The following is a 25123-nucleotide window of genomic DNA, read 5'->3' as shown; positions in this document are numbered from 1 at the left end:
TAGAAATCAATACAATTTATAAAATATCGACATCCTCCTTATCGAGGGCTTAAAATCAGCGTTTTTAATTTACCATCCTATTTTTTCTCCAAAACATATGGCACTGGTAATTCTCTATAATTATCGAAGAAAAGAATTCGAAGTCAAAGAACAAAATAACAAAATTGAATTTTCTTCTTTCTAAAATCTTTCGTATTTCACTAAATTTCATTTTTGCCAAGGAAACTTTCATATTATTTAATACCAAAAAAAATATTTTACAAGGGAAAGAATATAAAAATACAATATTATAAATTGTTGCATGGAATATCAACATTAAGTATGAATAATTATTAATATTTTAAGCTATAAGAATAAACACAAAAATACAAAAACTTTTCTTTTAAAATATAAAAATTTCTTTTAACATCTTTTTAAACGGATAAAGCCTTGCTTACACGTCGTTTTCCTGGAAAAAATTGCAGTAATATCTCTCATTTAGTAAGATTACAGCAAAATAATATAAATATACATGGGATAGTGTAAAAAGGGCTTTAAAATTTTAAGCATATTTTATTATTATAAAACCTATGTTATGAATGAGTTAGGGTGTAAGAGTTTTTCTTCATGAATTTGACGCACGTTTTACAACAGAGGAGTTGGAATTGTTGGCTTTCTCGGCAATATCTTTCCACTATATCTTTCTTCTTACATAAAGGCGAACGTTCTCGACAATTCTCAACTAAAAAGAAATAAAAAAATTGCATGTTACGAAAACATTGGAAAGTTGGGAAGATCGTAATCGTAGGACGACCGGTTGAACAAGTCGACTATTACACTTTTTTTTATCTTTCCAACGAAATTTAGACTAAAGGGCATAGAAAATTGTTCAACTTAAGAATTCGAATTATAGAGGTCAGAGTAACAGAGAACAGAGACTCAACCTTAGAATTCCTTTGCCACTTTTCTAGTGGAAAAAGACCAGGACTTTGGGCAGTTGAAAAATAAGCTTCGAATCTCATGCCGGTTATCCCGGAAAAACAGCGGAAAGTTTCCGGCAAAGTGACAAGAAATTAAGTGCGGAAATGGGAAGCTTATACAAAACAACGGTATTACACGGATAAGAGCTGGATTTGTGTTGAGATGAAGAAATATTATACTTACGAATAGGATTATGAAAGACTTTCAGATCTTTACATGATTGATCATAAAAATTGATATCATCTATTGCTATATCTCCATAAGCTGCTCGTCCAACTTTCCCTTCGAATATGAACTGGAAAGAAGAAGAAGGTTTCACAATTTGTACCGTAGAAAAAAAGCGTCAAATTTTGTGTAAAGATGGCATATTGAAAAACAAGTAAAGCGATTTCCTAACGATTCTGTGAGGAAACAAAGATGCATGATTAATCTATTGGGTTAGGGCCTTGTCTGACTTTTGAAAAAGCTTGATGCAAAAAAACAGTACAAAAACACGAGACAAGATAATTTATTTACCTTATATCCAGAGAGTGTACCAGAGGAAGGGCTGACATCTATAGTTGCTAACAGCCATTTTCTTCCCTTTTCTCCTTTCTGTTCAAAAAGCACATTACTGGCAACACTTGTGGAGAGATACAGCCTCAAATGACCCACCGTACTCCCCCTCATATGATACCAAAACGTTAGACAGCCATTCTTTGCACGGACGATGGGCGATACAAGGGTGGCTCGATCACCAGACCGTCTCGGGCGTGAAGCCTCAATGAATGCAAAGTAACCTGAATAGTGGAAAAAGAATGACCAGCAAAACTAACACAAAGAGTGAAGTATGAAGAACTTTTCTGTAAATTTTTTATTTGACATTTTAGTTGTTAAATGCAATAAGCGAAGAAAAGATTGATTGTAAAGGTATCTTTTAAAACGACCCCTTCTCACAGACCCATGGGTCTGCATGGGTTTTGCACTGGGACCCCTTCCTACTAGAAAAATTGGCGAAAGTATCGTCCCCGGTGGAAAATTCTTCTCCAATTTTTGTCCCAACTGAAAATAATCAAATAAACCGATTCTCATCGCAAAATATTATGCAATTTTTCCCATCCCCACTGAAATTTCTGACTTGAAAACAAAAGAATTAAAATTCTTAGTCATAAAAAAAATGGAATCAATCCCCATCGAGTTTCAGTCAATTATTTTTATCCCCACTGGTTGAAAAAATCTTACCGGGTCAGTGAGAAAAGGGTGTTTTAATAGTTTTAATCATTGTAACATATGATATACAAAAGAAAGGTTAGAAAAATTGAAAAATTTAAAAATATGCACTCACCATTGGTAGTCGTATGATCAGAATTTGGTCCAGTATTCAACGACGGTGTGTTTTTACCGATGGACCAATCAAAATCGTCTGTTTGTCCATTCTCCCATTTACACGTGCTCTTTTTTGAAAATGAGCATTGTAAATCCGCTGAAACGAGACGGAGGTGTTACATTTACACTACAATTAAGGTTCGATTAATCATTTTAAAAACTAAACTTTTTCGAGTCCGATTCAGTAGTTGTAGTCTGTTAACTACTCTTCGCGACGGAATGTGAAAAAGAGCTTTAAACTAATAATATGATCATTATGAGGGTAACAAACCATTAATTTCAAAGCCTCGAAGGGGCTAGATCCGAAACTCCTGGATGGGAAATGAAGCCACTTATTTCCCATCCAGAAAACATGACCCGTGTGTTTTTGAAACAAAAATTCTAAATGCGGGGCAAACTTAAGGTTTTACTTTTTCTCTCTTGAGAAAGTTTGAAGGTTCCTCTCTAGCTCCTTCGGGGCGTCAAACTAAAGGATTTTGTCATAAGTTGTACCTACCTGGTTTAGCACATGAAGATTTTTGACAAACTCTTTCTTCTTTCACTTTGGCTTGTTTCCCGCATAATGAATGATCAACAACTCTTTTGTAGTCTTCGGTTATACAATAAGGATTTCTCTTTTGAACACCTAACCCACACATGACGTCACAGTCCTGCCATGCTGAGTAAGCAACCTTATAACGCATACAAAGTCTTTCGTTACAAGGTACTACAATGTCTGGTTTCTTTTCTTTACAATTTTTCTCATTCGTTTCAACGTCTGTAGCCTGGTCAACACATATTACGGAACGTTCACGAGTTCCACTGCCACAAGTAGCGGAGCAGGGCCCTTCTTCACCAAACTTCCACACATATTCAGGACACGCTTGAGTATTACAACGTTTCAAGCGAGCAGGTTCAGGTCCGGTACAAAATTCATTATCGACCGGTACATTTGGTTTACGCACTTTAACACAATTCACAATAATGGCTTTATTTCCTCCGCCACAACTTTTGGAGCATGCGCTCTCGTACATCACTCTCCATCGGAATTTCTCACATTCTTGTAATTGACACACCTCATGGTCACGTGGTCTATCCTCCTCGCGACATTTCTCCGGTTCGACCGCTAGATCACCATCCATGCACGTGGTCAACCGTATACGCACGCCTTTCCCGCATGACACTGAACAACTGCTCCATTCACGTGCTTTCCAACGATAACATTTATTCGTGTTACAAATTTTAGATTCTTCTGGTTTATCACCTGATTTACAATATCTATGGGAAACGAGGGCGGAATCTTGTACTCGAACGCAATCAATCTTTCGGTATTGACGCCCTCCGCCACAAGATTTATCGCATTCGCGCCATTGGCGGGGCATCCAAATATATCTACAAAAAAGAAAAAAGAAATGAATCAATTAACGTTTAAAAATTAGATGAATCAGGATAAAAGAATAGTATTTAGAAAATGTTCTAGTGAGCGATAAAAAGCTGAAGAAAAAACAAAACAAAATTTTCACCAACCTTTCGGGACATGGTTTCATTTTGCACGTTCTGTAATTCACAGTCGGTTTCTTGACCCCTTCACAAAAAGCATCTGAAACTTTTCGGTTATCATCAGTTCGAACGCAACGTGAAAGTGATTTTTGTTTTCCAATACCACAACTCATAGAGCATGGTTCCCATGAAGTCACCCGATATTCGTATGTAAACCCTTTCGGTTCATAATAGTCATAATCTATAACGACCGGTTTTACTCTAGATCTTTGGTAACTGAAAACCATAATTTCAAGGTCCTCTTTAGTCGGCCCTTTCGATGAAATGCGTTGTCGACCATTTACTTTGTAAAAGTGAAAAGTGACGTCACCAATAATGAAATAGTCCTCTTGACTTGTACTCAAATGGATTGCATTGTTCGATTTTTTTCGGATGCCGTAATAAAGGAATTGGTCAGATTTTTCAACGAATTCGACGAAAGTTGAGCCTTTCTTTAGTTTGAATAATACTTCATAACCTGGATGAAAGAAGTATAGAGGAAGGATTAAGAACTATGAAAGTGAAACCATTTGATCAGATTTCAAGATTCAAGGCTGTTTAAAATGAAAGAAATGGAATGATAAGTGACGAGGAATATAAAGGCAACCAGAAAAGGAAATTTTTTTAAAGGAAGTATTTTCCTTACTTTGTTTAAGCTGTACCCTCTTGGTTCCTTTCCTCAAGGAGCACGATGATCCATTTCCTCCGCATACACCACAATTGTCCAGCTTTGAAGTGGACCCGAATTGATTGTCGCATCCAAATGGCTACAAAGCAATGATAGGAAGTATTTATAAGTAAGTTGTTTTCTGCAAAAACTTGATTGAGAATAGTAACAAGAGTATAGGTATTTCATTTAAACAACAGAAAATAAAAAGCAGTTTTCTCTCAATGTAAATGCCTTCATACACGTTTGCTTAATAATATAAGGCAGTCCTGCAACCACCTTTTTCGTAAATCAGGATAGGAAAAAATTAGACAAAAGTTCATTAAATTTCGTCCTTCCAAGGATTACAATTGGGACAAATCTTAGCCTGTACCAGACGACCACGGCTTTTTCCACCGACAGAGTGATAAAAAAATCGCGTGTTGGGATAGAGATAGGCTAGACAAATCTCAGCTGGACAGATTTCCGCCTACAGACGGAAAGAGTTGCAACACTGATAAATAAGACTTACAACGCAAATTCCTTTGAGACAAATGTCATTGCTTCGAGGGTCTGGGTTGCAGTTAACACCATCATGCACGTTTAAGTTAAGTGTGAATGAAAGGGCACTTCGTGAACGACATGATACTTTACAAGGGTTTGGATCTGTTAAAATTCAACATCAGAAAAAGTGTTAAAAGAACACTTCGTTTAAGATAAGTAAGGTGTTAATGCGAGAAAAACTATTGGATAATAAATAGGTTGTTGAAGTGAGGCTTGATGTGTTCACGTACTGTTAGTTTTAATGATCCAGACTTTGCTCAATGGAGGATTTCTACTAAAGCTAAATGAAAAAAATTTCCAGTCAAAAGAATAAAATAAGTAAAAAATGAAAGAAAACGTAGTAACCTCGTACTTCTGGGCAGCTCCCAACAGCGATCGAGAAATCATCAACAGCAATATCTCCAGACCAATGTCCACCACGCACTGCTTCAATGATAAACTGAACGTTGAGAAAAAGATAAATATTAAATTTGAGAAGAATTCACATCACTTAAAGGCATGAAAAAAAACTTTCCAAGCTTTCCATCCACTTTTCCAGTGGATATCCACATTTTTACAAGAAATGTTTTTGACTTGAAAAGGTTCGTCCAACCCCCTGGATGAAAATTTAATGGAATGGCCCAATTTTAAACTAACCGACATAATAACACGACAAGCTTTCAAAACTTACTTGAAAATCTTCTGGATTCTCAACACTGATCCGTGCACTTTGCCACCTGTCACCTTGGTTACCGGTGATATTCCAACGATTAACTTCTGTTCCATTTTTGAATCGTACATTGACACGTAGTGAGCCCATATCTCGACCGTACATGTGATAATAAAATGTGAAACACACACGAGGTACTTGAACAACACGACTGACTAAACGTGCAACGTCCCCTTCATGTTTTCGTGACAAGTAAGTACTAGATGCTTCCATGTAGATGTATTTACCTAAGGATGAAAACAAATAACTATAATGGGTCAGGTTTGAAAACTGAACGAAATCTTAATACTTCTGAGATGGTGAAAAAGAAGTAGGACAAGAAGGTTTGAAAACTGAACGAAATCTTAATACTTCTGAGATGGTGAAAAAGAAGTAGGACAAGAAGGTTTGAAAACTGAACGAAATCTTAATACTTCTGAAATGGTGAAAAAGAAGTAGAATAAACCAGCTGCACTGGAAGCTCCGGCTTAAGAGATTAAAAGATGTGAAAGATGAGTTTGTTGAGTTAGTTGTGTTAGAACGTTGCCCACAAACTATAATCAGAACAGATCAGAAAGCAAAGTAATAATTCTATTGCAGAGCGAGTATGAGAAATAATCTTAACGAATATAAATAAACCAGCTGAAAGTTTAGCTCTTCTAAGTGATTACACATGCACTTTTTTGCCTAAAGAACCAACCCCCCCCCTCCGCCCGCTCATCCTTGACTAAAAAGTTCAAAATTGGAGCTAAAGGAGATAAACATTTAGGAGTCAATATTTCCAAGTTCTTATAAATTTATTTTTTTCTAAACTTGCCAATAGTGAAGCCATGATGCGCCATTGATTTGATTGTCCGGATAAAATTTTGGGGAGAAAAATAGCCTAAATTAGAGGCCACAGCTTTTAGCTAACATTATTTTTTCTGTTGGGATAATAATTGGAGGAGAGTAGGATAAACCAAATAAAATGGTACAATAATGTGTATGTAATAAACAGTGGTATATTTGGAAAAAACCTGTTTCGGGTTTGAAAAATCTTCAAAAGGAACGGTCGCCCCAGCCAATGAAATTACAACAAAGTCCAAAAAATATCATCAGTTAGGGAAACCATCCAGGATACTGCCATTCTATAAGCCAGCAAAAACTAAATGACACTTGTAAACTTAAGTTTCTTACCATTTCCCATCGAAAACAACCAAAAACATTGCTACTTCCCAAAGCCGGAGACCAAAACAAATTATATTCTAAGATTATGGCGCCCTTTTGGATCTATTGTTAAGGCCATCTAAAATGGTGGAAAGAGTTGCGGAAAGACAGAGGCGCCCACTGCTTCGAGGGTGGTAACGCCAAAACGCCCAATATGATCTTCCAACAGAAGGCGAGTTAGTTGCTGCGCGAGTTACGTCACGCACTCCACCTCAGCGCACAACGAACGGTGTTTCAGTGAATATCAATAATTATAAGAACATCTTATGTGCTTAGCTTCAGTAAACCTCGAGTGCTTCAATGAAGATGAAGAAGGTAAAGAAGATAAAAAATGCGCTGGTTAATTTTCATTATAACAGTTTGGTCAATCATTGCTGAAAGTTTGAATAAGTTTCTCCGACGCGAAAAAAAATTTCAGCCAATTAAAAGCACAGTGTGCTTATACTTACTTTTTTTGCTACATCGTCTAGGCTAAAAAAAGTGAGAAAAGACACGAACGCCATTTTTTAATGAGTGTTGTTATGATTTTTTTGACTGCGGCCGCGTACATGAACTCGCCAAATGTTCCTAACTGATCATTTTCAGTTATAACACTGTGAAAATTTCTCCGATCTTGTTAAAATTTACACAGGAATTGTGTTTTAAAGTCTGTCTCGAAATAAGTTGCAGCTGGAGACAAAAATGGCTGTAACTTTTGATAGAATTCGAATCAAGTTGCGATTAAGTGCTTGTTAAAAAGATATTCGTGAGTGGAATATTATCAAGTAAAAAAATTGAGAAAAAAAAGGAAAATGAAAATGAAAAATGAAGAAGAAAAAAATCAACTTTTTGTAGAAATGTGGTATAATTACCATTTTCACAGGAGTGATTCTTCAATCTTAGATCATCATCACTGTCAAAAAAATTTTCAAAAATATTCATTCAATCAAAAGATATCAAACAAAGTTTATTGCTGGTTGACTCTAAAAAATAGTAAAAACTGGTAAAAAACGACAAAAAAACAGCCTTTTGTCGATCAACCAGCAATAAACTTTGTTTGATATCTTTTGATTGAATGAATATTTTTGAAAATTTTTTTCACATTGATGATGATCTAAGATTGAAGAGTCACTCCTGTGAAAATGGTAATTATACCACATTTCTACAAAAAGTTGATTTTTTTCTTTTTCATTTTTCATTTTCATATTCCTTTTTTTCTCAATTTTTTTACTTGATAATATCCCACTCACGAATATCTTTCTAACGAGCACAAAATCGCAACTTGATTCGAATTCTATCAAAGGTTACAGCCATTTTTTTCTCCAGCTGCAAATTATTTCGAGACAGACTTTAGTATCCTTTACTGAATTCTGATATGTTTGTAATAAATCTGTGTCGGGTTTGAAAAATCAAAAGGAACGGTCGCCAGCCGCGATGAAATTACGACAAAGTCCAAAACGATCATTTTCAGCCATAACACTGTGAAAATTTCTCCAATCTTGTTCAAATTTACACAGGAATTGTGTTATAGTATCCTTTACTGAATTCTCATAGTGATATGTTTGTAAAAAATCTGTGTCGGGTTTGAAAAATCAAAAGGAACGGTCGCCAGGCAGCCGCGATGAGTCCAAAAACGATCATTTTCAGCCATAACACTGTGAAAATTTCTCCAATCTTGTTCAAATTTACACAGGAATTGTGTTTTAGTATCCTTTACTGAATTCTCATAGTGATATGTTTGTAATAAATCTGTGTCGGGTTTGAAAAATCAAAAGGAACGGTTGCCAGTCAACAATGATGAATAACGTAGAGAAATTAGCCATTTATGCAAGATTTAAGCACTCGATCAGCTGACGATTCATGGCCAAAATCTCTCCAAAGTCTTTCCACATTGTTAGAGAACCAGTATGCATGAAACTTCTCATAAATCATGTCCAAAACATCATGAATAATGATGAAAATGATCAATTCAAGTCAATTTTTCACTGAGATTTGCCCATTCGCTACACAGTCAGCTAGCCCACTTTCGGCAGCCATCTTTTTCTAAATACTTTCGGCGAATCAAATCACAATATTATCGGAATCCAGATAATCCGTTTTTATTAAATCGGAATAGATTATCGGATTAGATAAACAAACAAAAAATGTCTTGACCGTCGTCGGACGAGAGAGAATTTAAGGCTCCTAGGCCGGAGCAACAAGAATGTTTTCATGTTTTGTGAAGTTATATAATGTCCGCTATTTTGGAAGTAAACGTTAGTCGAATCTGTAGATATGATCTCTTACGTATATCAAACGTTCGCTTCCATGATAGAAAAAGTTAGCTAACTTAACAAAACAAGAAAAAGCTATATATCAAATTCTTGATTAAGGCGGGATTTCCTTCGACTGTAGTCTTACATCGATGTTGATTGTTGATGTGATTTATATATTACTTACCACTCTTGGTTCCAGTGGTATGATCCGATGAAGGTCCCGTTTGCCGACTGTTTGTTGGACCACTCTGTAAATTCCATTCCAAATCACTTCGAATCGCTTCTTTCTGCCAATTACACATACCGTCTTCAAAAGTGCAATTCAAGTTATTACGTGGTGCCTTCACTGTGAATTAAAAGTAAAATTTTAATGTTAAGAATGAATACTCTTTTTTAGTCAATGCTGTATGTATGTGTGTTTAGCTAATATGTAGCAATGGAATGCTAACACTCAAGTCTAAATCTCAATGGAAATTGTCTTGATAAACGGACTGCCCTTTGATAAAGATTTAATTCAACATACATCTGGTTTCGAAGTCTTGATCTTTATATCGAATCCATCTTTCGTCTCTTATACTGGAACATTGTTCATCTAGTATGGTTTGATAGCTCTTCATCAAACGACAAGGCTGTGTACTGCATATATCCATCTCTTTCCTTTGACCTGAACAATCACGACCTCTTGGACCTGGCCTAAAACGAAAAAAAAAGTAAGCGTAAGAAAAATTTGAAGAAATAAGTGTAAACCTTAACCCTTCGAGTATTAGGCCCCCTCTTAAAATCTCAAAATTGACAAGTGCTATGAACTTGAAATTTTGACCATGTTGATATGGATAATTTGAGATGATTTGCAAAATTTCGGTTGGCTCATCTGTCTCTGATTGGTATTTCGCAGAACAGAATTTTACAGAGTATTGAAAAAGCGAAAAATGAGTCATAATTACCTTGGACTATCACAATCGCGGCTTCGGAACCGCAGACCGACGCCACAGCTTTGTGAGCAACTGGACCATGAAGTCCATCGGCCCCATTGTCCATGGACGATTCGTTTAGTGGTCAATTTTGTAGTTTGGTTATCTTCTTCTTCTACACATTCTCCTTTGAAGCAAAACTGAAGAAAAAAGAAAGCATTTATTTTGATTGGTTCAATGCCGAAGAAAAAAACATTTTCAATAAAGTCAACACACTCAATGTTGACTCATTGTCAGATTCTTACAAAACTTCATTATTACAACACCCCGGTGTCACAGACCCGCTGGGACCCCAGCCCCATGTGAAATAATTTTTGATTGCATCCCTATTCGAAATTTAATGCTTAAAAATTTCACTCCGAAACCAACCCCACTGGATTTTTTTAACCTTGGAAAAGTATCCCAATTGGGATTGCAATAGTAATTTTATCCCAATTGAAGAAAAAAGTTCCACCGGGGCTGTGAAACAGGGGTGAAAATAAAAGCAAGACCAGTAAAAGACTTTTATTTACTGAATTACCTTATTTTTCCCACAGACAGTTCCACTGAGCGCTGGACCACGTGATATACACTTCCGTTCGGTTGAACTACACCATAACCGATGACAAGGATTGAAATCAAACTTGAATGAAATAAAGAAAGTGAATAGTCAGTATCATGGATGTAGGAGGAAAATCTTACTTAAAAGTAAAGATATATATAGTACAAACTAAAAACAAACTTAAAATATTGATATCTTTGAGCGATAGTTCAAACTAATTTTAAGTCCCGCTAATGATATATTTTTTTTTATTTATTCTTTATTTAACGTTGGTACAAAACAAAATAGTACAAAAGACTAATTCAAACCAACATGACAATCTAATATTTACTTAATAGTAAATAATATAGGATAAAAATTCTAAAAACATTAAAAGATTGAGCACAGTTTGCAAGAACAATATATTTTTGCTTTCAAAATTTTTGTTTTAAAGCATTCTAATGATTCAGATGTTTTGGTCTCATTGGGCAATCTATTCCAAGCCTGTCCTGCCCGATAGTTAAAGGAGTTCAAGCAAACTGCATTTTTTGGTAGTGGAAGTTTAATTTGAGCGCCTCTTCTAAGTTTTGGAGGACGTGGGGAATCGTTATCCTCATCATCACTCCCTGTTTCACGCTGGATAATTTCAAACTGGTCCCAGCCTAGTTTATTTCCGATATTATTGACGCTCTTATAAACTTCCACTAACATGAGTTGGAGGTTTTGAGTATGGATAGACGCACAATTTGCTTTAACCAAAAGCTCGTCATAATCAAGATTTAGAAGATTTTCTTTAGCTCTAAGAGCTCTGTAGTGAGCTTCAGTCAAAAGATTATGTGCCATCTTACTGCAAAACATCCAAATGAGAGGGCAATACTTAAAGGTAGATAATATAAAACTATTAAATAATAAGTCTGCCTGATCTTGGTTCAAATATGATCTCATTCTCAGGATAGATTTAGTTTTTTGAGAGGCTTTCTTACATAGATCCTGAATATGAGTATAAAATGATAAAGCACTGTCGATAGTTACACCAAGAAGAAGAGCATTCTCAGAAGATATTAGTGAAAAATTTGTCAATAGATATATTTGCATTTTTAGTACCTGGAAATAACATCTGGAACTTCTCCGGATTGGCTACAAGAGAGTTATGTTCAAACCAAGCGAGAATAACTTGCAAGTCTAATTTTAAGGCTTCAATGACTTCTTGCAAGGAAGAAGCACATTTATGAAGAGTATCATCATCGGCGAAGTTACAGAGGTCATCTTCATTTACAAAATAAAATAAATCATTGATAAAAACATTGAAAAGGATTGGACCTAAAACAGATCCTTGAGGCACTCCAAATAGCAAAGGTAGCCAACTACTGTAAGATGAACCCACTCTGACCCTGTGTTTCCTATTTGAAAGATAGCTATGGATAAGAGCGAGGCTTTTATTTCCAAGTCCATACGCATGAAGTTTAGCGATTAGAAGATCATGAGGCAAGCAGTCAGAGGCTTTAGACAAATCCATCAGAATTGCTCCAATTTTCTCAGAATTAGAAAGCGACATCTGCCATTTTCGCAACATGTTAAGTAAAGCACTCTGTGTGCTATACTGTTTGCGAAAACCACAGAGTTTAGTAGAGAAGGATTCGAGAAAAATGTTTAATTGTTTCGATATTAGTTTTTCAAAGATTTTTGCCGGGGAAGGGAGCAAACTGACGGGTCTGTAGTTATCCTTGTCGTGCTTGCTTTTCTTTTTATGGACTGGGATAATATCAGCCTGCTTCAAGCTATCAGGAAAATGTTGTGATTCAAGACTGTGGTTGAAACACGATGTCAGTGTAGGAGCACAAACAAATTTGGCTAACTTTATGATCTTAGTAGGAATATCACCACTGACTGACTTAGAATCGTTCAGGCTATTTATAACCTTGAGTGTTTCTGAATTTGTTACTAGTGAAAGCTCAAACGCGTCCGTATCTTGCCTATTTTCGCGAATTTTTATAATGCTTGGATGACAAGAGAATTTATCTATGGCTGAATTGACGTTGTCCGAGATTTCACCATTAACAGAATTCCAACGAGGAACGTCTAAGCGTTCAGTTACAGTGTGATAGTGCTCATTGAAGGTTTCAGCAATATCTATATTTCGAGATAAAATGCTATCATCCTCAATGAGCTGAATTCTCTCATCAACAAATTGACCTTATTTGAAAAGAAAGGCTTGAATGTGTCCCAGAAGCCTTTAGGAGATTGTTTTGGGTCACTTTTACTGAAGAGAGATTTCTTGGCTTTCCTATTCATATTGACGACAAAATTTCTCTGACGCTTATAACGAGCAACATCTTCAGGATTTTTGGTATTATTTGCTATGTTTTTTAGTTTTGATCGGAGCATAATGGCTTTCCTGAGTTCTTTGGTTACATGCTGCTTATTATTAGCGCGGATTAACCTTGTCTTTGATGGTGCATGCTCATTTAATAAATTTACAAAAATTTTCTCAAATAAGCTATAATCTACAATATTTCTATCTTTAAGTTGACAATTTAGTTCGTTTAAAAATATAACAGAATTGAAATTTTTATAATCCCTAAACTTCCTTCGTACAGGGGGTAATTTTACATAAGTAGATTTCATCATAGTATGGATAAGAAGGTGATAGTCACTTGAGCCCGTTTCTAAGGCACCTGTAAATTGAAAGGAATGCTTCCTGTTTGTTAAAATTAAGTCAATGCAGGTGCCATTATCTGACTCAAAACAGGTTTTTTGTTTGATCAGATTGTAGAGATCATTAGCATTCATGAATTTTTTTAGTAATTCGTTATCAGGTTCCAAGTTAAAATCACCTACCACCATAAAAATTATTATAAGATCTACTATAAAAATCTAAGCCTGCAGAAAGAACTGATAAAAAATTTTGGATTTTTTCTTTAGATTTGTGAATTGTAGGATTTCTATAAATCATAAAAACGCACCACTTAGTTTTCCTAAGATTGATTTCAAAGGAATGACCTCGATACCTTTAGGGAAAACAAAAGATGTAAGCTGATGCATCAAAATATCAGATCTTGCATAAACCAGCAGACCTCCACTAGAATCAGAATAGTCTAAGCGCAGGGGTGTTTTGTAACCTGGAAGAATAAGACGGCTGGTTGTAAAAGCGTCATCAAGCTTAGTTTCAGAGATAGCTAAAACATCTATATTATTTTCCAAAAAAGTATCAAGGCCTTTCAACTTATGGCGTACTGAATTTATATTTATATATCCTATTGTGAGATTTAAAGGGTATTTCAATTTTTGATTTCGGAGATTTGTAATGGGCGAACAATCAGTATCTTTGAGAATGACAAATTCATTTGGTGTACTATCCAATCACATCTTCCCAAGAAAAGATTTAAAATTTAATGCCAATCTTTTCAATCCCTTTGGATTCATGTGCAGTTTTATTTTATATTCCTTATTAAAAATTTTCTATAATTAGAATCTCTCTGTATTCCAGAAAAATTAGACTTTCAATTCGAGCGAACACCATGTCACGTCGTGCACCAGAATGCCGTGTTAAAACTATTCGAAATTTGAGTCCGACACATAAAATAAAAAGTCCGACACTTATGAGAGAAAGGAAGGTATATATTGCAAGATAGCCATTCGAGTTCTGTACAAAATACCTGTTAAGATGGAATGAAGAAATAGGCAACTTACTGTTGTGCATTTCGATGAACCTTGATGTGACATTCTACATTGTTCATCGATGGTGTATGAAGATCCTGGTAGTTTGTTGGAGACTTGTTCCTTTTGTTTATTGGGATTGTTCTCAAGACAACTGAAATACCTGGAGAAGGGAATGTGAAAATGCATAAGAAAACTCACAGAGATATATCACGTTTTTTATAAGAGCATCCTAATTTTTTGCAGCCTTCGTATGTTCTTAATTTTTCGAGTTTGAAGCCTAAAAATGTTCTTAGCATGTTCTTATTTTCACCATTTTGTGAACATTTTTGACCGTTTTCCTAAGAAAATGGGTGTTTTAGACTCTGCAAAGCCTTAAAGTGTTCCTAACTTGTTCTTAGTAATTCGGCCATCGAAGCCTTATGTTCTCATATAGTTTGTTCTTTTATATTAAAAAAGTGTATCACATTTAAACGTTATTGTTTCTCAGTGAATACTGAGAATAGTATTTCTTTGCTTTGTTACATAATAGGGAAGTTCAATGAGAGATTTGACAAATCATAGAAAGTTTCTTACCCAATGTTGACTTTAAGGACTTCTCTACTACACGAGGACCAATGATAACGCGAGTAGCTTGATACAATGACAGGTGCCATGACTGAACCACGTGATTGGTCATCCTTACAACGACTGGAGTCCCCTTCACCATCATGATCTAAACCTAACCTAGTGAAATGTTAATCACACTACACTTGATGAGCCTTCGGAAAAAAACATCAACTGAGTAATTCTTAAATATCTCTGTTGATTTATGAAAGTTTATCATACAGTTAACTCTCTCTAATTCGAGAAAAATTTGAGAAAAATTCGAATTACAGAGAGAATTTAACACTAACTTACAGCTGGAGGGGACCAATGTTTTTTTAGTTCGAATTACAGAAGGAATCGAATTATAGAAGTTCGAAATAGAGAGATTTGACTGTATAATTTTCCCAAAAAAACAGAAAAGATTTAAAAAAAAAAAAGATATAATAATACTACTCACAGATGAGCGACTTCGTGGGCCACGATGAATGATGACGTCAGACCTTCATCATTGACAATGGCACAACTTCTTCTATTGGAACACATACTGTACATTTGAGCATATCCAGAAGGCCCGAATTGTTTCCTAAGATGAAAATGGTTGATTTCTATTGACTTTTTAACAAAAACAGAAAAGTTTAATAAAGGTTTAGGAAATACCACTCGAGATTATAAGAAAAGTGCCAAAAAGCAATTAGAGCATCTGGTGACGCCAGCTTCTGTACACAGACCCAGTATCTACGGCTAATTTCAAAATTCATTGCCGAAGATAGGGTCTGTTGTCATTGTCTTTTCCCATTTGAGATTTTTCAAACCAACCGCTGCGATGGAGTGTTGGTGAAACAGGGGAGACGACGAGAGAAGTGTTGCTATTTACTAATCTTACTTCATCGCAGAGGTCTCCGTACGGGATTTTTTTTATCAAACAGACAATGCGCACAGAGTGTACTACGAAGTGATAAACGTGAGATACACTCTGGTACAGAGTACTTAATATCACGCCGCGATTTATAATTTCACACAAAATGAATTGAGGATTCAATAATTAATTAGTTCATGGTGATGACGAATTTACCTTGTGATTGCGATTGCGACATCAAAATGATCAGGATGTTTTTCATCACTGTGTTTTAACGATGTGGTATATTCACATGCTGAGCGTAGCGTTCGTGAAGGATTCCCTTTGTAAACTGAAAAACCAATCTAAAAAAAAGTGCAAAAAACAGCAAGTTAGTATAATCTAAATTTTTTTCTTTATGACATGGGTTACATACGACACACTTCTGACAAATAGTCCTTTCCCCCGCTAGGCACTAAGTGATATCGCCAGAGGTACATCTAAATTGCTTTTAAAACTGTCTTAAACTTAAAATCAGCGTACATACGATGCTATAGTTTAGAGGGATTTTTATTGAGAAAAAAGTCATCTTTGCTTACGTCATTATTTTCCAGCAAAACAATTTTAGTGACTTTGTAGTGTATCCGTGAGCCCAAACTTTTATGTTTGAATATTCCAGCAACCTATGATTAAAGTTAAAAAGAATTAACAATATGTGATTAAGTAAGTCTGTGACCACAGTCGGAGGCGACCCGAAGGCTCCTCTTTCTTCCTGGATTGTTCCACTTACCCTTGATCCTTCTCTTAATTGCTGAGCATCAAGCTGAGAGGCATCAAGTAACGTTTTTGTGCTAAGTACGAAGTCTTTGGTATGACCCGGCCGAGGATTGAAAGCACAGCCTTGCGCACCGTAACCTGATGCTCTACCACTGCACTACGGTCGCTTCATCGCGTGATTAATCAAACCAAGGGCTTGATTTGTGAAAGGTAAGAATGGTAACGTCATTTAACCTGAGAAAGAAATACTATAATCTTACGATTTGGTTCATGGTGTTGAGATATTTTTCAATGTTTGTTTTTCCATGATAGTCAACCATACTTTTATCAGCTAAAATCATGACTTCAATGTAGTAGTCGGCACCACCGACTTCGTTTGTCTCACTCGTCGCGTCATTGAACACTGTACCCGCTGGAAAAAGAGAAAGGGGATATAAAGAATGATTGTCCCAATCACTGACCTTTATAAACCCTGGACTAAGCTATATCCGCCGTATTTGATTGGAGTGGTACCCGCAAGGAAGCCATTGTAGTGTTAAAACTTGCATAACGACAAACGTCGCTACATAACTTGTGTCCAAACGTCCGAGTCTAGCGCTCTCGGTGCGGGTACCACTTTAAAAAAAACTCCTCATCAAAAAATAGTTTAAGGAAAAAATATCACTGATTAACTTACGAGGTACAGTAATGACTAATTCGTATCTTTTATCTTGACTATTGACAGTTGATGTGTAATCACTGCGTCCGTTCAAATGGAAGATTTGATCACTTCTATCATCCTTCACTACCCATTTAGTGGCTTCAAATGTATTGATACCTCGCCCTTCGTTCGGTAGCAGTAAAATGAATGGTATTAACCGATCCTTCAAATCGTAATAGTATATCTAAGGAAATAATGAAATGAGGGATTTTGTAAGAAAAAAATAGCCTCAATTTTAGAGAGTAGGATCAACTTCTGACTGACTTTGCTTTCGGACGATGCTGAGTCCTGTGAAATCGTCCACTTAACAGTGTCACCCAATCAATTAAACAGCCTTAAGCCTTAGTTTTAGAGAGTCGAGTACACTTATGACTGGGTGCTTTCTGATGAATTTTGACGACGTTGAGTCCAGAGGAGTTGTCCACTTAACAGCCACGTATAGTGCCACCCAATCAATTAAAAATAATTTAAAGCGTACCTACAGACTAGTTCTGTTTCAGAAAGTAACTATTCTAGATAGATTCATTAAACTTTGATTTGAAATCAGAGGAAACTTTCGACCACGTGTTTCTCAAACTGAACAAAAATAAGGCGACTCTATATCTCTTGTTTCGTAGACGTAAATAATGACAAATCGTCTATAACGTATAAGTGTATTGGTACTTGCGTATGACCAAACACTCAAGACTAAAGTGGACTGGGAATTAGTCATTCAGTAAACAAACCATTGACTCTTAGGTCTAAATTAAGGTACTTCAGTGCCTAAATTTTCTTTTCTCAGCATTTGAATGAATATCTTACCTGAACTTTTCTGTTAGACCTGTTGATAACGTATAAGAATGATTGGTACCCAGATCTCCGTTGACGACGCCTCGAGGATAATGCGTGAAGACGAAAATCTAAACGAAATTTCAAAAAAATTTGGTGATAAACTATAATAAGTATACACCAAACAAGGTCAAATAACAAATTATAAAATGTAAGCTGCACATTCTTTTAACATAAGACAGCTGACAAGAAAAGTTTTTTATCAGGCCTGGTGGAAGCGAGGTGCCTGGGGAGACTTCAGCCTCCCCACTTTTGAGCAAATGAGAATGTTATCTCATTTTGTACCTTCAGCCTCCCCACTTTAACAGCTGTTTTCGCCGGGCCTGTTTATTAATCTCAGATCAAACACTTACCAATGGCGGGTTCTTTTTCGGTGCGATCTACGATTAGTTTTGATTTATGTTTGACATCAGAGCTCCTGTAGACCAAATGTTTTCGATATGGGTTAGAGGTGGTGGTTGTGGATGATGTAGTAGTTGTGTCGTTTTGTGTTTTGATGGGTTCAATAAATAGTGTTGTGTTCTGATCCTCAATCATTCCTTCCTACGATAAATGAATAGGATTTTTATTTTCATTTTAATAAGAATTCAAGAATAAGGGTTTTTCCAAGGGATACGTAATATAAATGATGGAAAATTAAAAAAACAAACTTAAATGATTCTTCTCTGTAGCCTGAAGAAGAAGAGTTTGTTCTTCTTCGCAGAGAAGAGACGGCAAGATTTTTGAGAAAATGAAAACCACCCGTGGGCGTTTGGGGAGATACAGATTTCTTTTGTAGTGGGCATTGCATTAGATTAGATTTCAGATTAACCCGGATTGAAGGATTTAGATTCTCTCACGTTTTATTGTTTATGAAGGGATACCACAATGAAATTATTGGTGTGGGTGAAAAACAAACAAGAGTCTTACCAAACCATCGCAATAATCCAGAACCAAATAGAGAGATTCATCGTTGACTGATGGACCATTATAAAAGCAGTTATTTGGCTTCCAATATTTGCCTTGATATGAATTATTCCTATCTATATATTCTACATAAATATTATTGTTCAAATTATCTTGAGTAGTGCCATTGACTTCTCGTCTATCTAAAATATCGTTTTGTTTAATAAATATATCGTAGCTTTGTCCAAACGCCGATATCTAGAAAGTAAACAAACAATAAAAGGAATATGAGATTGGGATTAGTAAGCTATACAGAGGATCAATAAAAATAAACTTTCTCGTGGAAACTCTTCACACAAGATATATTTAGGTCTTTGCAGAAATTGGAAGTAAAAGTTTCTTTCTTTCATATTTCACCATAATATTGACCTAACAGATTACCGGGGTGGAAATTACAGACAGATCTGAAAACGTCGTAATCTTTTCCTATTATCATTTTTAAAAACAGACATCCCAATTTTATCCGATTAGAGAGTTGAATAGGATAACAAACGAATTATGGCTCTCTCCAGTGACGAGCCTCGTTTTCAAACAAGTTACCTTGGAAACCAGTGAAGTGAATATGGAGTTTCATACCTGGTAATGTTTGGTATATGCTTGTGTTGATTCCAATTCAATTGGATATACGATTTCATAATGTTTTAGTGTATTTAAATCGACACCTGCAATAGAATCAACGGATGTTAAGTTCGTATACATACATAGGACGTAGGAAAAACTATCTGTTCAACGAAGAATGATCATTTCGCTTTCCGTCTTAAAACCCTTTCCGTATAGGTGACAAACATTGTAGGTGGCAGGAAATTTACTCCGTACAAAAAGGATTGAATGAATATAATTACATTGAAACAGTTTATATGAAGCACTGCTGATTCGGTGTTTTTTAGGAAAAAGCTCTCTTGGTGCTCAAAGAAAATTTTCTTGCTATTATTATAAATAGATTTTGGGAGGACCGCAACCATGTTATGAAGGGCGGCAAATCGAACAGTAGGGCGTAGGGCGGATGAATAGAGTAGAAAGTTCTTACCATACGAATCTTGTTCAATCGTCATCCCTTCCTATGAAAAATAAATAATATGTGAAACTTATATTCGCCGAAGTGGTAAGAAATGACATTGGGTTTTTCATTGACAACCCTTTCTGATGCACTTTTAGACTGAAACAATAAGGATATAATATAAAGATGAAACTAAAGTATGGGGGAAATTTTTGTCATGAAAAATTTACGTACTTAACCTTCATAGTTTATCAAACTTTTTCTCCAAAGCCAATAAGACTTGTCTACTGTATTTTAAGCGTGAGACGAAAAAAGATATAACTACCCAAGATATTTCAAATATTTGAAACTTTGACACCCAAGAGCTATATAAGGTTGTCACTAGCAATAAATACTGGTCAGAGTATTTAAAAACAGTTGAAAATAGCGAATTGACGGAGTTAAGTAAGGAGATTTCTTGACTTGAAGTGGAACCACAAACAAGTTCTCATTACCACAAAATATGTGGATAATGTATTCTAAAGTGGATCGAAATCGCTTTTATCTAGTTATTTAAGCTACGTAGCCTTATCACAGCTCCGCACATGAGCCGTACCTAAACCTACCTAATGCGGCCGCACGAGCATTAAGAGAATTCTTACCTGTGAAAGAGCTTGAATGCATGATAAAAATGGTAGCCAACAACAACAAAGGGTCGACCACCAAAAGAATAAGAAATATTTTTTCAGTTCAATTGAAATATTCATCATCAAAGTTGTCATAATATACGTATCCAAAGATATTTTTTCTTGTAACAAAATAACTCTCCCTCCGTACTGCTGATGATCTCTTCTTAATTTAATTTGGTTGCAATGATCATAATGTTTATTAATTAAATCCCATTCAATTAAACGTTCTCAATAAAATTGTTTCAACTTTCAATACCATGCTCACAACCCTATGAAAAACAAGAAATTCAAGGATTTATAAAAGATACACCTAGATTCCGAAACAATTTGTCCAAATACTCCCAGTCGACTCGAGGTTCCAGTACCGAAGAGATTCTGATAGATATGGTATACTAAAAAATAGTAGTTCAAGTTTCCAAATATAAAATACAGGGGTCTTATTTTGAACCAACGAACGCCGGTCCAAGGCACGAAAAAAATTACAATTCACCATTCGAAAAGTTCGGTTCGCTGCCTCAAGTACATATTTACGCCAATCAATACACTGCGCTAGCTAAGAATTCGCCGGCTTAGAATCTAGAAATAACCAGAGTTAATTTTTCATTCGCCAGCCTACCAAAAACAAAGCAAAACCCCTGAAAATGGTAGTCCAACTTGCAAAATAACGTTCTTGTGAGGCTTTAGTACCATCCCTCGATGAAAGATAAGCTGTTTTAAAATCGATAATATGTAATCTAAACGGTTCATCTCAACTTACACACAACGATCAAAATAATTTCTTTCCTGTTCGTTCAACTGATCTGATGAACGATTATGTGACTGACTTGACCGTTAGAATGGTCAAACAAAATAAAAACGCACAGTATATACACAGTATTTAAAGAGACTAACCATAACCAGTCTTTTTCTACAGATTGATACTTTTGTTTTTGTTTAGTGATTGTATTACTACTATTACCGCATAATAATTTTTTTTCTTTAATTGTAGAGAAAAAAAAGTTTTTTTTACTACTTTATAAAAAAAAAGCCTTCACATCAAATGCAGCCTTTTAGTCGACATCCACTAAAAACAGTAAGCCAAGGGTTAGAGACATAATAAAAAAAAGAGTCAGCGTAAACGTTAAGCTACTTAAAAAATCAATGGGTGAACTATCACTGGCTGTGACTTTAATGACATTATACGCAAGCCTGGCAGGAAATAAGGGCTTTGCAGTGAAAGGAAGAGAAAGAAAAGACACACATACAATTTCTCCATTCATTCCACCAACACAACAGAAAGGAAATTAAAACATAAAACACATATCAAGCCATTCCATAATCGACCAAGGATAAACATTTAAAAACTTTTAAAACCCAATTTTAATCAATAAGTTTCTACTGTTGAACTTTTACCTACAACAATTCCCTAAATCCAGAAAACCTTCAAACTCAAAATTAGAATACAGACTTGATTTGCAATTTGCAATTTAAACTTCCTTTCAAGCACAGAACCCTTCAAGTGTTTAAAGATTCTTATAAATTCCTTTCTAATGAAAAATCTTGGCGTACCGCTGTGTATAATTTATCCTTTACTAATTAATACCGCTTTTCTCCATCCAACTTTTTTAAAATGCCTCAATCCAGCTTTTTATTCAAACATCTATTTTCCAATTTTAAAATAACTAAAACTTTTTTTTTACTACTTTTTTTCTATCTCTCCGATCTATTTCATATGTGCTTAGCAGTGGGCTGTTAAAAGATTAACAAGGTGATTATCTAACGGTCTTAATGATGCCTACTTCCTCTTTTAATGCATATATTAATATGAGAAAATCACCTGCATTCAAAATAACTGAACTCTACAAGCTGTAGCACCAACACCTAAAAGTTTTAATTATCCAGTTGACATCCTCTTATTCGACGTTCTACTATTCGATACGCTCCCTTATTCGGTAAAATTCCAATTCTCCTTGAAAATCAAATTCGAGAGCGTCAACTGTTGTGATTCGAACAGCACGAATGACCTTTCAATTTGGAAAGTCTTACAAAAACCCCTCCGTAATTCGAATTCTTCTCTGATTCGAAGAAAATCTAACTATAGAGATGCTATTTGGATCCGCCGACTCTTCCACAATAGAGAGGTTAAGTAAATCGGCATAATCACGACGACGGACGAAAATGTAACAGGCTAGTAAGGTTCGACCAATCATATTTTGTTTTTTTGACTAGCCTGTCACAATTTCACCTGTCGTCGTGATTATTCCGACATACTTAACCTCCGCAATAGACATTCATGATGAAAGCACACTTCAAGTAGTTAGAGTAGACGATGATAACTGATTGACTGACTGACTGACTGACGACCCACTTTATCAGAACCGGTGTATTTAAAATAATATTCATGATTTTTTTGCGGTTGACAAAAAGAGCGGAAGTGTTTGACACTAGTCATCATTCTTCTCATGAAGTTTTTTTTATAAGAAATGCTGTCTAAATAATCAAGTGACACTCCTGTCTCACAGCCCCGATGTAACTTTTTTCCTCAGTGGGGATAAAAACTCCTATTGAAATCCTAACGGGGATAGAAATTCTATTGTTTCAAGGTTCAAAAATCCAGTGGGGATGTAATTTTTAAACATTGAATTTCCAATGGGGATGAAATCAAAGTCAATTTCCCAGTGGGGCTGAAATTTCAGGGTATTTTCCCACCGGGGACGAAATGTTTGCCAAATTTTCCAGTGGGGCTCGGGTCCCAGTGGGTGTGTGACACAGGGGTGCCAGGTGTATGTAAATTTATTTCTTACGTCTGATGTGTAAGTTCACCAGATAGCTGAAGATAAGAATAGGTACATCAGAATTACATCAACTCATCCTGCTCACATAATTTCACGGGTTTCTCCAATTCCTTGAGAAATATCTTTATCAATTCTCAAGAAACACGATTTGACTAAAGCTTAAATTATGATAAACCAACTGTAACTTGTTATATTTCCAACGAAATTTTATGTTCATACAATTCAAATGCTCTAGTATAAGTATAGAAGCGAGCTGTATTAACCTCTGTAAAATTAGTTTTTGGTATCAAAATAAATATTTACATTATCTAGCTTCAACATTGAAAAGTTGCCAACAAAAACAAACGAAAGTCAAGTAGATAAGACTGCAACTTTTTACCACAAAATGATCAATCGTCAGTAATGGAGTCACATATTGCTGAAGTATTTATACCATAACCATAAATTGTTATTGACTATACTATGACATCACCAACTAATCGTTTCTACCACTTAATGGTTTTTGCTTTAGATTTTTCCTTTGGCAAGTCACAAGTTTATTTTCGTTATTTCCATTTCGAAAGTGAAATTAATCAAGGATAGTTAGTATACTGTATTACCGTTTATAGGGTATGACATCAAATATTTTCAAGGTAGCAAAGATGACAATAAAGATATATTGAAGCAATTCATGATATGCACCATTGCAATGTATTCCACGGAACCAACATCTAGTTGGTTGAAAGTGGCATTTTGACTGATTTTACGTCACTTACAACCAATCAGCTATTGGGTCCGTGATGAAATGTCAGAAGACGTTGCAATGGTGCATATCATGAATATAAAAGAAACACTGGTAGATAGGTCTTCATAAATTCTTGGTGGAGAGTTTACAAAGATAAAGAATATAAACAAAGCCGGCTCGTAACAGTGATTGAGCATCCTCTACGTCCGCAATGATAGAAATCTATATCTGCAAACCGATGACGTCATTATTGCTGCAATTCATTTCAGTAAGTGTAACCCAAAATACAAATTTAGCAAAATTAACACTAAAGAATTTTAACATTTCTACCATCGACACTAAAAATGCCACGCAAAGCACGTGTCAAGCATATGAGAGACAATCAATTTGTAGCAGTTTATAACAGAAACAAAGTAGTAAATGACACAAAAACAAGTACTCGTACGTTTCAAATCAAAAAAGTCCGACATCCGACATGGTATTATTTAAAATATCCGTTAAGTTTACAAGGCTGTCAATTCATTACAAAATTCTTTCAAATAATGGCAAAAAAATTGAATCTCTCTCTCTCTCTCACAAAAAGTAACATAATGACATATCAAAAATAGCTCTACAAACACGACTCCCAGAACATTTAATCCCAGCAGCGTCGAGCCACTCTCGAGCTTGCAAAAATTGTTTGTTTGCATCAAAAAATATGAAGATACTAACAGTACTCGACAAAAGAAACACTATCCTGACGCAAAGGCGGCTTACAACCCCTTACACAGAAGAATAGCAACATATTTGCACAGTTTTCAAAGGTGTAAGCTTTGCTTCAAACTTGATGACAAAGTGTAGCTCCATCAATCAGGTCAAGTTACATATGGGACAAGTTTCATTACTTTCTCTGATCACCATCATTTTTGACAGGTTTATTTCAACACCATTTTTCAATGACAATAAATATGAGATTTTC

The 25123-nt window shown here is 35.5% G+C and overlaps 1 protein-coding gene across 1 annotated transcript; it reads right to left on the bottom strand.

The window, feature by feature from the left end:
• Window positions 1-169: 169 nt before the first annotated feature.
• LOC136816078 (A disintegrin and metalloproteinase with thrombospondin motifs 3-like) lies at window positions 170-20936 on the bottom strand. The gene is made up of 27 exons (XM_067072510.1): window positions 20641-20936; window positions 20030-20060; window positions 19579-19664; window positions 18967-19200; window positions 18411-18600; window positions 18031-18128; window positions 17206-17413; window positions 16790-16941; window positions 16352-16435; window positions 15990-16117; window positions 15375-15500; window positions 14906-15055; window positions 14363-14492; window positions 10673-10774; window positions 10126-10292; window positions 9705-9874; window positions 9366-9527; window positions 5724-5989; window positions 5399-5492; window positions 5022-5155; window positions 4490-4610; window positions 3832-4321; window positions 2822-3696; window positions 2285-2422; window positions 1477-1739; window positions 1144-1255; window positions 170-721 (listed from the first exon to the last, which is right to left on the bottom strand). The coding sequence occupies exons 1-27, from the start codon at window positions 20758-20760 to the stop codon at window positions 573-575; spliced, it is 4980 nt and encodes a 1659-aa protein (XP_066928611.1). The 5' UTR covers window positions 20761-20936; the 3' UTR covers window positions 170-572.
• Between the last annotated feature and the right edge of the window lie 4187 nt (window positions 20937-25123).

This window comes from Clytia hemisphaerica, unplaced genomic scaffold, assembly GCF_902728285.1.
Source record: "Clytia hemisphaerica strain Z4C2 unplaced genomic scaffold, Clytia hemisphaerica genome assembly, whole genome shotgun sequence".
Classification (NCBI taxonomy): domain Eukaryota; kingdom Metazoa; phylum Cnidaria; class Hydrozoa; order Leptothecata; family Clytiidae; genus Clytia; species Clytia hemisphaerica.
Note: the sequence above shows the minus strand (reverse complement) of the source record. Positions and strands in the feature narration are given on the sequence as shown.

What these genes read in the sequence shown, in the direction of transcription:
- LOC136816078 (XM_067072510.1), bottom strand. Translation starts at nt 20,760, where the DNA reads ATGACAACTTTGATGATGAATATTTCAATTGAACTGAAAAAATATTTC. An exon ending in CGAAAAAGAACCCGCCATTG is followed by an intron (nt 18,129 to 18,410) that starts GTAAGTGTTTGA and finishes AATTTCGTTTAG; the next exon opens with ATTTTCGTCTTCACGCATTA. An exon ending in ATTAGTCATTACTGTACCTC is followed by an intron (nt 16,942 to 17,205) that starts GTAAGTTAATCA and finishes CTCTTTTTCCAG; the next exon opens with CGGGTACAGTGTTCAATGAC.